At 41.1% G+C, this 14,820-nt stretch overlaps 1 protein-coding gene across 3 annotated transcripts in view; it reads left to right on the top strand.

The window, feature by feature from the left end:
- Positions 1-14,820, top strand: part of LOC6552475 (homeotic protein ultrabithorax) — a 76,970-nt gene that overhangs the window by 17,150 nt on the left and 45,000 nt on the right. For all 3 annotated transcript variants that reach the window (XM_001979797.3, XM_015154273.2, XM_015154272.2), the window contains one exon: positions 6,720-6,770. In XM_001979797.3, the coding sequence (XP_001979833.1) occupies positions 6,720-6,770 (51 nt within the window). The remainder of the gene's footprint in view (positions 1-6,719; positions 6,771-14,820) is intronic.

Here is a 14,820-nt window from a genome sequence, read left to right as displayed (position 1 = left end):
ATGTGAGCAGCCAAGTGACCAACAAGAAGCAAAGATTTGTGCACGAAAAGAAAGTTTACATAATTGGGTTTACACAAATATTTATTATTTTGATTAAATAAATGTTTTCTATACTTTTATTAAGCATCTTTAGGATACAATTTATATTAATTAATGATAGAACACTAGCTTCGAACTTTTAATCATCGTTTCCGAAAGATTATTATTTAGAACAAGTTTATTATTCGTTAATGAAATGTTTTTGTGCAATGTAAGCCCCTTTCGTACCTCCTTATCCCCAAAAGGAAGCAAAGTTGACAATTCAATCATTGTGGGGCTTGGCCGCCGGGGGGCGCCACTGCAGCTGGAAGTGGCGGGCGCCTAATATGTAGAAAATAGTTAGTTGTATGCACTACAACTGCCGGGGTTTCCCACTCCTTACAATTCTTTTGTTTGTTTGTGTCACTTGGCAGCTTCTGGGTTGGGGAAATGAAAGGAAAATGGGGATGGTGACGGGAGAGGGGAATGGGGAATGCAGAGAGGGGGCACGTTGACAACGGCAACAATTGCAGCCACAACAGTAAAAGGGGGACAAAAGGCGCACCACGCGGTAATTCTGCCCAGAAAGAGTTGGCCCATGGTCTAGTGTGCTGGTGTGTGTGAGCCAACAAAACTTGGGGCCATAAATTTGCAACGGATCACATAAATCACATTCAAGTGAAGCTTAACACACGCGCCCAAGTAGAAGACACACACACTAGCTCGTTCTTGCAAGTCCCTGTTTCGTAAGTGTGAGTGTGAGTGTGAGCAGAAAAAGCACTTTTTCCAGCTCTGGAAGAAGAAAAACCGTTGTAATGGGAACTCGCAGGGTGCAAAGTGTCCCCAAGGGTCAACAAAGGTCAACGCGAATGCACATTGCAAAAGGTGTGTAGCTTATCTTGCCTTGAAATTTATTAGCTCTGATAAATTAAGAAATATAAAATGGTAGACACAAGAGCGATATCTTAAAACCAAAATAAATTAAAGTACTCTAAGCTCAGTTCACACTGGTCAATTAAATATATTTTTTATGTTGATGATGTTCCCCAACAACTAAGACAAGTAAAAAGGCGTCGGCAAAACCCTAAAATGATAGGAACTCCGAATAGCTTCAGTAAAATGCCAAATTCCGAACATATTGTAGTGGCCAACTCTCCATTAGGCAACATTTCCGAAATTACCCCCAGGATGGTAAAACTTTGAAGCCAAATTAACTAAACGGTTAAAGCAACAATTGCAAATTGGCAACAAATTCACAGATCATAAAGTGCAGCCGAGGTGGGACAACAATTCCAGTTGCACTTCCGTCTGCAAACTCCGGTTTCCAGTTCCCAGTTCCCGGCACCCAGCATCATTTCATTTGAAGAACTTTGCCATTTGAACTTGACATTTAGCACACGGTTCGAGGGGACTTCTTTGCAAAACAATTGCAGGCCAACGGCGAGAGAGGGAGAGGGTAGTTGCGGCGGGAAAGAGAAGGGAAGTGCACTTTTGGCATTCCTCGACTGCCAGGGAATGCCATCACACAAGCACACAAGCACACGAGCTCACTCACACACACACACATGTGCTGGCTGCCAGGACGAAAGGAAACAGTTGCAAGGGTGCGAAGGGGATGGGCCAAGCCACCCCCTGCCGGCGGAAAGAGAGGGTAGTTGGCGGGCGAAAGAGAGGGGCGAGTCCGCAACAGACGGGCGGCCATTGCAGCACCTGTCGGCCATGCGGCTGAGTCGCGTGCTCGGCTCTTTATTTGCTTCCCGGATTTTGCGCCATTAACAATATGGTTCGGACCTTCCCCTTTTGGCACAGCTAAGCAGGTCCATCGGAATTAGGACTTTAAATAGCTATAATGACAAGTTATAGAAATAAACAATTTTTAAAATTATATAGCTTATATTTCCACAAATTGAAAATCAGAAGTGCTGGTGTCTTCTTTATGTTTATTTTAAATTACTAATTGTATTGGTGCTTTTATTTGTAACAAGTTACATTTGTATCTTTGCCTTATTTAACTTATAGATTATCTATCTAGCTAGAAAACCACCAGCTGCGCACCTCAGCCAGCCCCTCGGAAAACTGGTAAAATAGGGAGACGCCGTGGAGTTGCTTATAAATTAACCCATTGGCGAAATGAAAATATTGTCTGTTAATTGATCAATGTGTATGCAACGGGAGTGCAGTTGTGCCATTTGGCATGTACTCAGATGTTTGGGGCGTGCGTAGTGCAGCTAAAATCTAATTAGATTCCGTATTGGCTGCTGCGCCAAATGTTATGGCCCTGCAGGCATTATCAGCTGCACACAATTGCAAAGAGCCCAACTCACACACACCAGCGCACTTTATGTGGTACGTGCAGATTTATTGTTATTGAAATACAATTGCGAAATTAACTGTCAAAGTGTGCGACCCATCGTCAATGTACTCGCAAAATGCCATATGTTTTCCTATTCAGCTTGTGTGGGACTCGGAGGCAGTGGGGCAAATACCACCCACCTATTCAAAGTCAGCTAATGGGTTAAAAAACAGGTATAACAACATTAATTGAAATTAAAAATGGGAGGAATAACTACCAGTATGCAAGTTTGATAAGCCGATCAGACATTTATTCATATTTGATTAAACATTCCAAATTCAATCCATTTATTTAGGGTCGTCAAATTAAATATTATATTTTGGAAATTACCATTTTAATACGCTCAGTGTACTTTTGCCATGGTCATGATTAATGATACGCTTATGCACTCGTAGGGGCTTTATTTTGAATCCATTTCTTTGGCCAGCACCAAAAGTTGCCAGTACTCTAAATCAGTGGCTAAAACTCGCCCAGGAACCCCCCTAGAACCTCCCCCATACCTCCCCCCATAAGCCCCCAACTGTTTGCGCTAAACGAGCTTTGCATATTTACTGTACTAGCAGCAGACATTTTACGATATATTGAGAGTTATTTGCAATATATTTTGCAACGGGCAACAGCAGCAGCAACAAGGACGACAAATGTTCCACCGACGGCGGCGGCAACAACAAGTGCACTGTGTTCGGTGTTCAGTGGAAATGCAGGCAGAGAAAGCTTCTAATTCCGGCACTGAAACCATAAGTCTTTGTCGCATTGTACACACACACACACACTCAGATACCCACTCGCAAATACACTCGCAAAGGCGAAAGGACGAGGGGTTGTATTTGTATGGGTGGTCCTGGCATTTCAGGAGGTCCTGCGAGGTCCTAGGCCTGAAGTTGCGTCCATTACTTAGGTTCGATACACAAGTTTCGCCCATAAATTCGAAACTTATTTTTCTGTTTTCGAAGATTTTGTTTAATTTAGGTAAATTTACATAAGATACAATTGCGCACACCCCATTCACCGTTTGTAGGATCGGCGGAGTCCTTTTTGCCTTTTGCAGTCTCTAAATTTGTGCGAAAATTGAGCCTCTGAAAGAGGAGCAACAATCGATTCTTTCCATTTCTCTTTTTTTGCACATTTTATTGCCCCGGCCTGGTCTAAATTTGAATTCAGCTCAAATTGAAAGTTCACAACGCACATATACACTTGTACCCAGATCTGGCGGGGATTCAAACGTACAAACATATATACATCTGTCTGTATGTGTGTATATATGTGCACTGGGGGAGACACACCGATATTTATGCGTTTTCGAATGCAGCTCAACTCAGCTTTAATTTAAATGGATTTCTCTGCTGGCAACCCTGGCAACCCTGGCAGACATATGGCAGCATTTGCAATTTGCAATTTGCAGCCGAAAGGGGGTTAAAAGGGGCTAAACGGGGGTCCAAATGGATGGGAGGTCGCACTCCCTGGACGGCCGACTCCACTGACTGCCGAGGATTGATTGTGCTTGTTGATATTTTGTCAAATAACGCAAATAAATACACAATTACACACTCAAGTGAATCCGTTGCGGGAATGGGTTGTTTTTCAGAGGGGGACGGGAAGGGGGGTTCCTGGAGTCATGGGGTTAACCCGAGCATGGACGTGCTCTCTGTGTGTTATCCTCGTTTAAAGGATTTTCATTTGTTTAAATGTGCTTTATCGAAAATGGCCAAAAGGCCGCTGGCCATGGCTGCCGTTGTTGTTGCCTCAACTCCTGTCCCTTGTTGGCACGTGAAATTTATTCTCAGCGGACAGTGGTTAAAAAATCAGTGGGTCAGCTTAGGATTTTTAGAAAAAAAAAATAAACATGCAGTCTTGTAATTAAACAAAATACCATAAATTATCCTAATTTCCTGAAATTATTATTGTTTTATTTACAATAGTTGGAAATCGTTCATTAGTACTACTATAGTTTCAAAAAATGTTAACCACAAATATGCCCACTGTTCCGCAACTTTTGACTTTGCCACTGTTTGTTTTTGCCTTTGGCATTGTTTTTGTTGGGGCTTTTTTCGGCGCACGCCCGTAAATTTCAATGTAAAATGTTGCATTTATCTTGTAAAAATAATAAATCCGGGCAAAGGGACTTTACTCTCTCACGCTTGGCGGCACATCCAGTAACAGATTGCGCCGCCCATCTGAGGGATGCAATCGGAAGGGTTCGAGATGGGATGAGATTGGGTTGCGGCCACTGGGCTCCGGGCTTTGGGCTTTCGGTTTTGGGGATGGTCATTGTTAATGGCCGAATGGGTAAAGAGACGTAAATTTGGCTAATTTTATTAACCGTCAATAGAGCAGAGCAGAGCAACGACAAAGGATGTGCACAACAACGGGGAAGTGGCGACAAAAAATTAGTCAACACTCGGCCATTAATTTAACTTATTTATTGGCTGCTGCGCATTTATACCAATTCGGAAAATCCCGAACTGCTGGCGCGATAAATTTAGTCGAATGTGAAAATTGTGCTGCTGCATTTCCACTGCATTCCATTCCATTCACCATGCACATGTCGCGGATTTTCATTATAAAATATAGCGGAGGGCGCGGGCAACGGGCACAGGCGACTGTCGCAAAAGAGTTTGCAATTTATTTTAAAATAAAAGTATCTAAAAGCATGACAAATAGTGTGAGATATGTTTTTGCGCACTGCAGCAGGCCGATCCCCCTTCCTGCCCTTCGATCCAGAGACATATGATGGGGCGCCGCTGATTTATTTGCATACAACAGCGCGGCAGACAGAGCGAAAATACAAAATTCCCTCGGCCTGATTCCTCCCCTCGCTGATTTTATTTCTCATTTTTTCTGAGCTACGCCCATTTTTGACGCCAACAGAGACGCGGCGATTGAGTTGGCCGCAGTTGCCAACTTTCGAGGGGTGTGCAGAAGGGAGGGGGGTGGACTGTTGGGGGCTTGTGGGATGCCGACGGAGTTCATGAAAAATCCATTGAAAGTCAAAAATCAAAATGCCAGCCAGCTACAAGGAAGGTGGATTGTCACCGTGGCAGAGAACATATTTTTAAATGGGTGCCATTGCAACCAAACTGATGCTTTGTTGAGCTCCACTGAATGTGGCACATTCAGCAAATCACTTTTACAAGCAACTACTGCCTACTAATAAAATTAAGAGACTTGATCGTATCACGAAATATATCTTAGCATCAGCTATGTTCTCTAGTTTAGATCTCTTTCACTGCATTATAATAGGTTTCAGGCATAAAAAACATTCTACTAAATGTTTATAATGCTGGCAGCAGCGTCATTTAATTTTATTCCCCAGCTTTATGACTCATCGTAAAAAGTTTAAGAACAACCTGGTTATTAAGAGATTTTAGCATTTCCCGTATCTTTGGCTGGCTTAAAATTACCCTCCTGGTTCGCCTTCTCCGTCTACTGCTCAATTCATCATTTGGCAACATTTTGCCCAGCGCCAAGTTGCATTTAGTTGTTATTTATGCAAATTTTACATGCCTCAACTTTTCGCCAAGTGCGTCTTGTCGTTTTCGATTATTTAAAACTTTGTACGGAATTTACTAGGCAGCCGGGGCTGGAGGAGGTCTCCTTTTTAATGCGCACACCTGACGCGCTCCAACGTCTTCCGCCGGGAACACGGATACCTCCGGCCGGAGGATTAGGGTCTGCCCTCCGTGCATAATTTTGTGCGCTGCTGTTGAGGCAAATAAATTCTTGAGACGGCTAAAGTTATTAGATTAGCATTAGAGAGCGCTGCGAGATGGGACAGCAGTCCCCGGGCTGAGCTTAGAATTATGATTTACCTGGGGTTATTTACATGCGCATAAACGAAATTCCTCCGGCAGCCTCTAATTTATGAAAAACTCTCTGTTTGGCGAGTCATGTGGCTTTTATAGTTTCCCAAACGGCGCGGCAATTTAAACATTATGATTTTTTACATTTTACAACCAAAGTGGAAGTTTTCAACCGTAACATGCAAGCCCATCTGTTTGCCATGTCGTTGTTTTCCTATCTATGTGCACTAATTATTATATAATTGCTTTATAACATTATATTCCAATGCAAATGATTTCCTTTTTATACCAATATTTCTCTTTATTATTAAGCCCTACTAATGTAAATACATAATTTGATTATAATTTACTTTGCAAATTTCATTTAAGATTTAATGTGTTCAATGTACATTAATATTTATTTAAGTAAGCCTTGTTTAATATTTGTATATTCCTTATGTCTACTTATTATTTGTAATCTATTAACCCTGCTTAAATTAATTTACTAACTTGTGAGGCATAATGACGTTCCTTCGCCTTTATAAACCTTTTCTCTCTATTTTTTCCAGGTAAGAGATACTCAGAATCTCTTGCGGGCTCACTTCTACCAGACTGGCTAGGTAAGTCAAAGTTTTGTTATATTTTTTGTAACCCCTTAGCCTATAGTTTTGCCTATGATTTAATTTAAATTTTTTGTGAGGAATCCCATTTTGAATTTTCACATTTTTTATTCACTCATTCGATATGCGTTGCAAAGCCATTTTTCTGTTTTGTGGAACATCTCTCTTTTGATTTTGAGATTGCCAATTCCCGAGATCCAAGACAAAAACATGTTTTTCGAAAGCAACATATATACATATATACACAAAACAAAACATACAATACAAACCAAACCGAACCGAAACCCGTCCACTCCAAAATGTCCAGCATTTTTCCAAAATTCTCCAAAACTCCGGATCCATTGAAACGAGCTTCTTTGAATTTTGCGTTGATTTTTTGCGTTTGGTTGTTGTTGCTGTTGTTGGTGTTGCAACATCATCACATCACCATCATCCTGATCATCCCGTTTGTCTTCATTTCGTGTCAGTCAAAAGGAAGCGTCTCCTGCCAGAGTTCGAGAGGTAAAGCGATACTTTCAAATTCCAATAAATCTAGTAAGTTCTGTGTTGTGTGCCTATCCTCCAACTATACCCCTAGAATCCCAATGTACATACATATGTTACCTATCTGTATCTCAGTGTCTGTCATAGTTCAGCATGTGCATGCCTCCAAAAATACATACACACATAGGTGTTGGCCCAATAAGTTATGCAACTCTGTACGTATAATATGTGAAATTATCAGCTCGTAAAATTTGCCCAAAATAATTGCCAATTATTCAGTTTGTCAACTCGGGCCAAAGCACAAGCACACATACTGAAAGCCTACACTACCTACCAGTGTAACTACCAAAAACACTCCACACACAGAGACACATTTTCCTTGCTCTTGGTGTGCAATTAAAGCCACCCACCGCCCAATGAGGAAAATCGGGCGAAAGTATCACTTGGCACGCAAAGAAAATCAGCGAGAAAAATGGTGATGCCTGACTGCGAATTTTACAAAGCGTATCATTTTGTTAGCAGTTTTTCAGCAGGCTGCACTTGACAAGAATCGCCCCGGGGCACGAAAGACCAAGTGGCACTGTAGTGCAGTAGTCACACAGTGCAGTACAGTGTAGTACAGCTTTGTACAGTGGCACCTCCCCCGCACAGCCAATTAAACACACATTTAATTTACTTTGCCCGTTTAGGCACTCGAAAGGCAGTTAATTCCTGTTTTTAGTTATGTTAACCAAACACTTGACAGACAGCCAACCAGCAAACTCTGCAGTTTCCTATATGTTTATGGGCAATTTATACAATAGCATAAATTACCAGCACAAACATAAACAAAACGTCCTTCCACCGAGTGCCATTTGCCAATCGTAATCAATTCCTGTCCATAAAAAAACAGGGACACAGGGACACGGAGAGTCCTGTCGCCGACAGTGACAACAACAAGTACGGTTCCAAGTACGTATCTATATCCGCATAGCTACCCAACCTACCGACATACCAACCTACCAACCTCCCAGCCAACCCAACCCCACGCATAAATATTTATCTGAAATGTTGAAATCTTCAACTGCAGAAAACGTAAAATCCATTAGAAAATTAATAAAGTCTATGGCGGGAAATGTATTCCTACGAATGCGGTTTTCCACTCTCCCCGCCCTCTACACATTTTGCCAGCTTATTTTTTGTCATATAGGGAAAATTTGTGGCTGTTTTTTGAGCGGCCAAATGTATATTATGCCGACGCTAATAGAATAAAGTCCAATCGATTACAATAATGCTTCTTTGTCTGGATAATGTTTCTGTCTGAGTTTCGGAGGGAGGAGTTTCTGGAACGGTTGTTGTCAGCCTTTTAAGGATATAATCCATTAGACCAGTTCAAGGCAGATGTTGCAGGGGATGGGCGATAAGATGTTTACGTTTATAAAGCGAGGTAACGTTGTTGGATATATTTTAGTAGTTTATTGCATTGGATAAATTATTATTCTTACAAGCCTGCTACTTTATATTAAGAGACTTGTATAATATTGTATAGATTTTCTTTCTCATAATTTTATGTTTTATAATCAATTACAATTTAAAATAAATTATCTTCATATAATAACCAGTCATTTTTGTAGATCCCCCAACTACTTTCATTAAGATTGCCATACAAGCTCCCAGATTATATCAATTATATTGTAGATTGTTATAAAGATAGAAAAAATACATTTTCATTCCCAGTAACTAAGCACATATACAAGATATGTACACGAGATATGTAAATTGCCCGATGTGTGCGGCTTTGATCGTTTTGTTGGCCAGATGTTTGCACACACTTTGGAGTAGGCTTCATTATCAATCGGGAGGGGTCTATTTATAACCGGGGGAACATGAATGGAGCAAATGTCTTAATGTCTCGACAAGATCGACGCGTCGGCGCCCTCTTTACCTCCCCCTCCACAAACCGAAACGAAGCCAAATGGCACGCAATTCAGAATAATAACATAATAATGTGCAATAAAGTATCTTAATTTGTTGAATTGTTGATAAACTTTGGCGCCACTTCGCGGATAAACATGAAACGAAGCAATTGGAAAATTCTGGCCCCCAAGCCGCCTACGAACTGTTCCATTTGGTGAACGTAATTCGGCAGGTTGGAAATACTTTGCTTATCCCACTATGCAACTATCCCACACCAACTACGAGTACTTGCCTCATGACAATCTGAAAGTTCTCCCTTTGTCATTTCCGGTATTTCGATCCACTTCGTTCTATTGCAATTATCAGTTCGCCTGACTTCTGACATTGCCAGGTGAGCGGGGCGAGTAAACTCTGAGATGGGGACAAATTCCAACTGCAACAAGTTGAATTATCTGCAAGTGCCTCACGTGGGTATATATACTTACGTTCATGTACATGTACACGTTTGGTGGGCCAGTGTGAGTGCACTTCCCTATCTGGTCGTTGGTCGTGTCCTCTTAATTGCCCCTCAGAGAGAGACTTGGCAAATTAGTTAATTGGCGGGCAGCTCACTTTGAACTGCTCCACGGCCACCGGCCATCAACGTATCTCGGAGATGGAGATACTGTGAAGTCGCCAGATATATTCCTACTTCTACCGGGATTAACCTGTGTCGTTCGATCATTTTCGTACATTAGCCAAATAGGTACAAATGGTAGACGATTTTCTGTTGACAGCTCCCTGAAAAAGTATTTTCAAAGGCATTTTTTTAAAACTTGTTTAACACCTACCTCGTTGAACAGAATCCATCTCTGAGGGTCAAATGCCGCAACTCGACATACAAACACAAATAAATAATCAGCTTTCCTTTTCCCTCTCTTCAATCGTCCTTTGAAAATGCCGCATTCTAAACGTATTATTATTAACACTTATTATACTTGTGTATATATCTTTGTATACCTACATGTACATTTTATCTGGCACCGGTTATTTTAACTTTGTTTACCTTGCTCTTTCCTTGACTTTTAAGTAGTGTATTTTTTTCGACAGTAATTACTGGTTATAGTCAAGATGTATTCCTATATGAGAGGTTTCAGATACTCTACAGTGACATTTCAAAATATACAAAAAAATAAAACAAGATTTGAAAGTAAATGTCAATAAAAATGATACCCAATAGAAAATCAATTTTAAGTATTTATACTGTTATTTATTTGTAAGCAATACAATTAAAATATGAATGCGGCTAAGTCTATAGTAGCGAACTCGCATTTTGTTGCTGGCTAATAAAGCCCGCCTACAAATGCTAATTTAATCTCTTTAGATTAATGATTAATCGCCAAATTTGAATACAAATTTCTGCCATTAACAACGGAATTAATATTTGAATGCCATTCGTTTGCCACTCGATTCGCGCGCAATTAAAACACTCGTTCGTCAGGTGAACAGAAATAAAACCAAGTGGCTGTTCTCCTTTTATCGATTTTTGGTGGCCATTAGCTTTCGCACAGTTACCCATATTTTCCGCCATTCGGAAAACTCCCCCAAAAATGGGAAATGCGAGCATTCTCAGCTCCACCCTCGCCGCAGGCAATGTGGCAGATATTTTTCTCGTTCTTTTGCCAGCTCAGCAGATGAATGCGTATAATTTTCGGTTTGATTTATGGCCATTGACCCCGCTTTGGGCCACCTTTAGTCGCACACATGGCCAACATCCGACAACCAACCTCAGATTTTCTATGGCTCTGATGCTGCTCCTTCGGTTTTATCGCAGCGAATGCTAAACGCAGGCCATCCATTTGTGGGGCAATCCAGGGATCCAGCTTTTGGGAGGCGGGCTTTATTACATTAGGCGTTCGTAAAGTAAAAATTGTGCCACTTTCTCAAAAACACGCACAGCACAATAAGTGGGTGTGTGCGTATTGCCACTGGCGTTCAACCTGCTGTGGCAAACAACCAAAAAAAAGGCCGGAAAATACCAGGAGATACAGGACCCAAATGTGCTTGCCTGTACGCTTTTGTTTGGGCTCACTGCGTTTCCTTTTGCTTACATAATCAGTCATGTTATCCTTGTTTCGCCGCCCGCCGCCCGACACCCAAACACATTAGGATACACAAAGCGACAGAAACAGGCAAAAAAATAAGAAATATTATTTATTTATGTCGCTGGCCTCAGCCAGATATTTTTTTATTTCCATTGCGTGCGGCTAGGGTGGTTTCAAAATCGGTCAACCTTTGCGTCGAATTCGTACGACTCGTATAGGAATGCTGATTTTATTACTTTGAAGAGATGCCTTAACTTGTGATGGAATTTAAAAGTTGCCCTAGAATTTGGTATAGAAATCACCCCTTAAGCTCGTCTTTTAGCGACGTATATAAACATTTTTTTATCACCCATTATAAAGTTAACTCAAAAATAGATTTTCTTTCTTTGTTTAAAATTCGTTTTAAATATTTAAAAAAGGCCAATAAATGTTGTGCTCAGAAAGCAGCGTAGACTCAAGAAATTGGATGTTGATCACTATCCCATATCGTCTTTTGATTAATAAGACATTATAGCTCAATGTACCAAAAGCCTAAGTCTGAAAAGTCCATTTAATTTCACTCGCATCTTGACCGTGTGTTTTCCCGCATTTCCATTTCCACGGCTTTTTCCAGGACAAAAACTGGGTTTTCGGCCTTCCGCACCGAATTCCTTTTGCAGTTGATAAATGGCTTTTTGCTCGGAGCTTGTTGGTTTTATTGCTCTCCGGGTTTCTGGGCCTTCTATGCTCTGCTCTCGCGCTTTTGGCCATTTGTCCTTTTCGCATTCGCCGACGGCGAAAATTTTGTTTGTTTCCACTTGCCTTGCGCCGGCTTTCTCCTCGAGTTCCTTTTTTTCTGCTTGCTCAACGGAATCTGTGCTATTTATTCACCCAATTTCTATTTTTTCTTTCCCTTTTGCTTTGCACATTTATCACTGTGCCTTCAAATGCACACACACATTCGCAGGGTTACACCCACCAACTTGTACACTTGCGAAAATTGCCGAGTTAATAGTTAATAGTCGGTTACCTTCTTCTCTCTGCATCCATTTCGGGCGCTTGACATTTCCCAATGAGTCTCAAGTCTATAATCTACCATATTTTATTAATCATAATTGTCATACCGCTTTTTGTGCCTTAAGGTGACTTCGAATCGAAGCCAAATAGGTGAAACCCCAAGATAGGTGCGGCCTATGCTTATTTTTGTAGTATTTCCCACCAAGAGCAGATCTTTTTAGGAACTAGTGAGTTCCCTATCTCATAAATATGGTATATAATTAATATTAGAATTTTACATATAATAAAATTTTTTAGCATTTACTTATAAAGAAATAATAGTATAAACACATTTTATGCGAGAAATGAATGTACTTTGTAAAACATAAAACATACACTTTTAAAGATTTTTATTAATTGTCTGCGATTTGTGACAGTTCCTAAATCTTTAAAAACAATAAGCTAACTCATTGCCAATGCTATATGTGTTTCCACCTCAGCGAACTCATAAATAAACTCCCAGCGTCGGCGGATATATGCGATTTTTCTTATTGGATTGGTGGTACGCATGTTGAGCCCCGCTTTCCCCGCAACCCCCCCTCATTTCGAGCTGCTGATGATGACGCTCTTGTGCGTGCTGGAAACCCAAAAAAACCAAAATGAGCTTCTAAGGCTTGGCCGTCGCAACAAACATACATACACACTTATACAATTTTTGGGTTTCTGGGAAGATAAGGCGGTGAACGAATTAACCCTTTATTATTAAAAAACTCGGTTCGTTATTTGCAAGACATTTATTATTTAAAAACTTTCACTTTTTCGGGCATAACCATTTTGGATATTTGCTGTGCTACAAGATCTGTTTGAAGGTTTTTATTTAATGAGTGTAGAGAAGGCGCGATTTTTTTCTAAGTGCCTTGGCAAAGGTATTTAGAGGGTTAAGAACGGCGAGCCATCTGTCGGACATCCGGGGTACCTGAAAAGGGCAAAAGGCAAAGCTTTTGGCTCAAAAGACAAGCTTACGGGATCGCTGCCTTAACACTGGGCTACAAAAATCGAGTTCAGCGGCTCATCCTCTGGATTTCGAATTAAAATGCATTGCATGCGGCAACGCGTGGGTGGAAAAACACTCGTTTTGATGAGGTGTCGGCTGTAATTTAAACAACAACACAGGCCAGAAACGGAATTTCAATTGCCGATTATATAATTGACTCTTGTGCTCTCTCTAGCTCTTTCTCCTTGGCACTCCTTCTCTTCGCAGCCTATTCCCAGTGGAATGACCCATATACGAATTTGAATTCCACAACCCGATAATGATGGAATGTGAGTTCGAGTGCTTTATGGCCACTCTCTTTCTCTTTTCGCTGCTCGAGTCGTTTTCCCGCACTTAAATAAATCGATGAGCACTCGAGTTTTTTTTGGCGAATTCTTCATTTTATTGATTGGTTGCCCATTTGTTTGTTTACCTCCTAATGAGTGTTTTCATTGTAATTTCAGTTAGTTAATAAAGTATAGTTTACTTTTATTGTATGAAAGTCTCTTTCAAACTCTCTCTCTTTGGCAATTTGATGACCATAAATTGTGCAGCCCTCGTAAAACATGCGACTATTGCAGCTGAGTAATTTCCATCGTTTTATTTTGCGGAACATGCGCAAAAGCATAGGAAAAGATGAAGATAACGAAGAAGAAGAATTAGCCGCCGCGTCGCGTGTGTAGAAAATAAAATTAATTTATTATATTTAAAACGAAGGAGGTTGACTACTCAAAAAAAAGTGAGAACAAACGGCCAAGAAATACGATTCGCACATAAATCGCGCAGCTAAAGACGTGCTTAATACTTTTTATGTGTATTTCTAGACACTTGGCAAACAAAGGAAATGGTTTATGACCCGAAAGTATTGAGTTATTGCTACACCGTTGAAAAAGCCAAGTGAATTCAAAAACTTGGATAAAAAACCGCATTACTTTACCTTTACCGCGCTAATTTACTTGTGAATTGTTGTTCAAAAATAATATTTATTAATTCCTCAAGCGACAAAGAGCGAGAAACGAGAGAGAGAGAGTACTTCCCCTCCACAAACACGCACACAAGCCCGCAAACACATACATGGCACCTACTCAACGGCTGCTGATTTATTTCCCATAAGTCAAAACAGGCGAGCATATAAACGCGCCGCGCCAGAGCGAGACAGCAGCTGCAAGCGAGAGAGAACGGGGCTGGGTTATTTGTCTTGCGGCAACCGCCATTATTCATTCGGCTCTTTCGCTCTCGCGTTCATTCCGATTTTCACTGCACGCGCTCTCCCTCTCTGTGAGCGATTGCGCTCTCGCTCTCTCACTGTGATTTTAATGGCCGCTCTGAAGTGTTTATCGTTGGCACACAATATTCGCAAAGTGGCATTTCTTATGGCCGTCTCTTTGCGCTCCTCTCTCACACCCTTAAGTCGACCGCCCCTTTTTCGCCAGCTCGCTTGCTTGCTCTCTCTCTATCGTTTTTGTTGCTGTTTTCCATGGCTTTTCCTGTTGCGCTGCACTTGGCGTTTTCCAGAGGCAAAACTCTTGGCTTTTCTTCTTGGCAGCAGCTGAAAAACCGCGCAAGGTTCCGCTGCCTT

This window comes from Drosophila erecta, unplaced genomic scaffold (assembly GCF_003286155.1).
Source record: "Drosophila erecta strain 14021-0224.00,06,07 unplaced genomic scaffold, DereRS2 tig00000000-arrow-pilon, whole genome shotgun sequence".
In the NCBI taxonomy this organism is placed as follows: domain Eukaryota; kingdom Metazoa; phylum Arthropoda; class Insecta; order Diptera; family Drosophilidae; genus Drosophila; species Drosophila erecta.
Note: the sequence above shows the minus strand (reverse complement) of the source record. Positions and strands in the feature narration are given on the sequence as shown.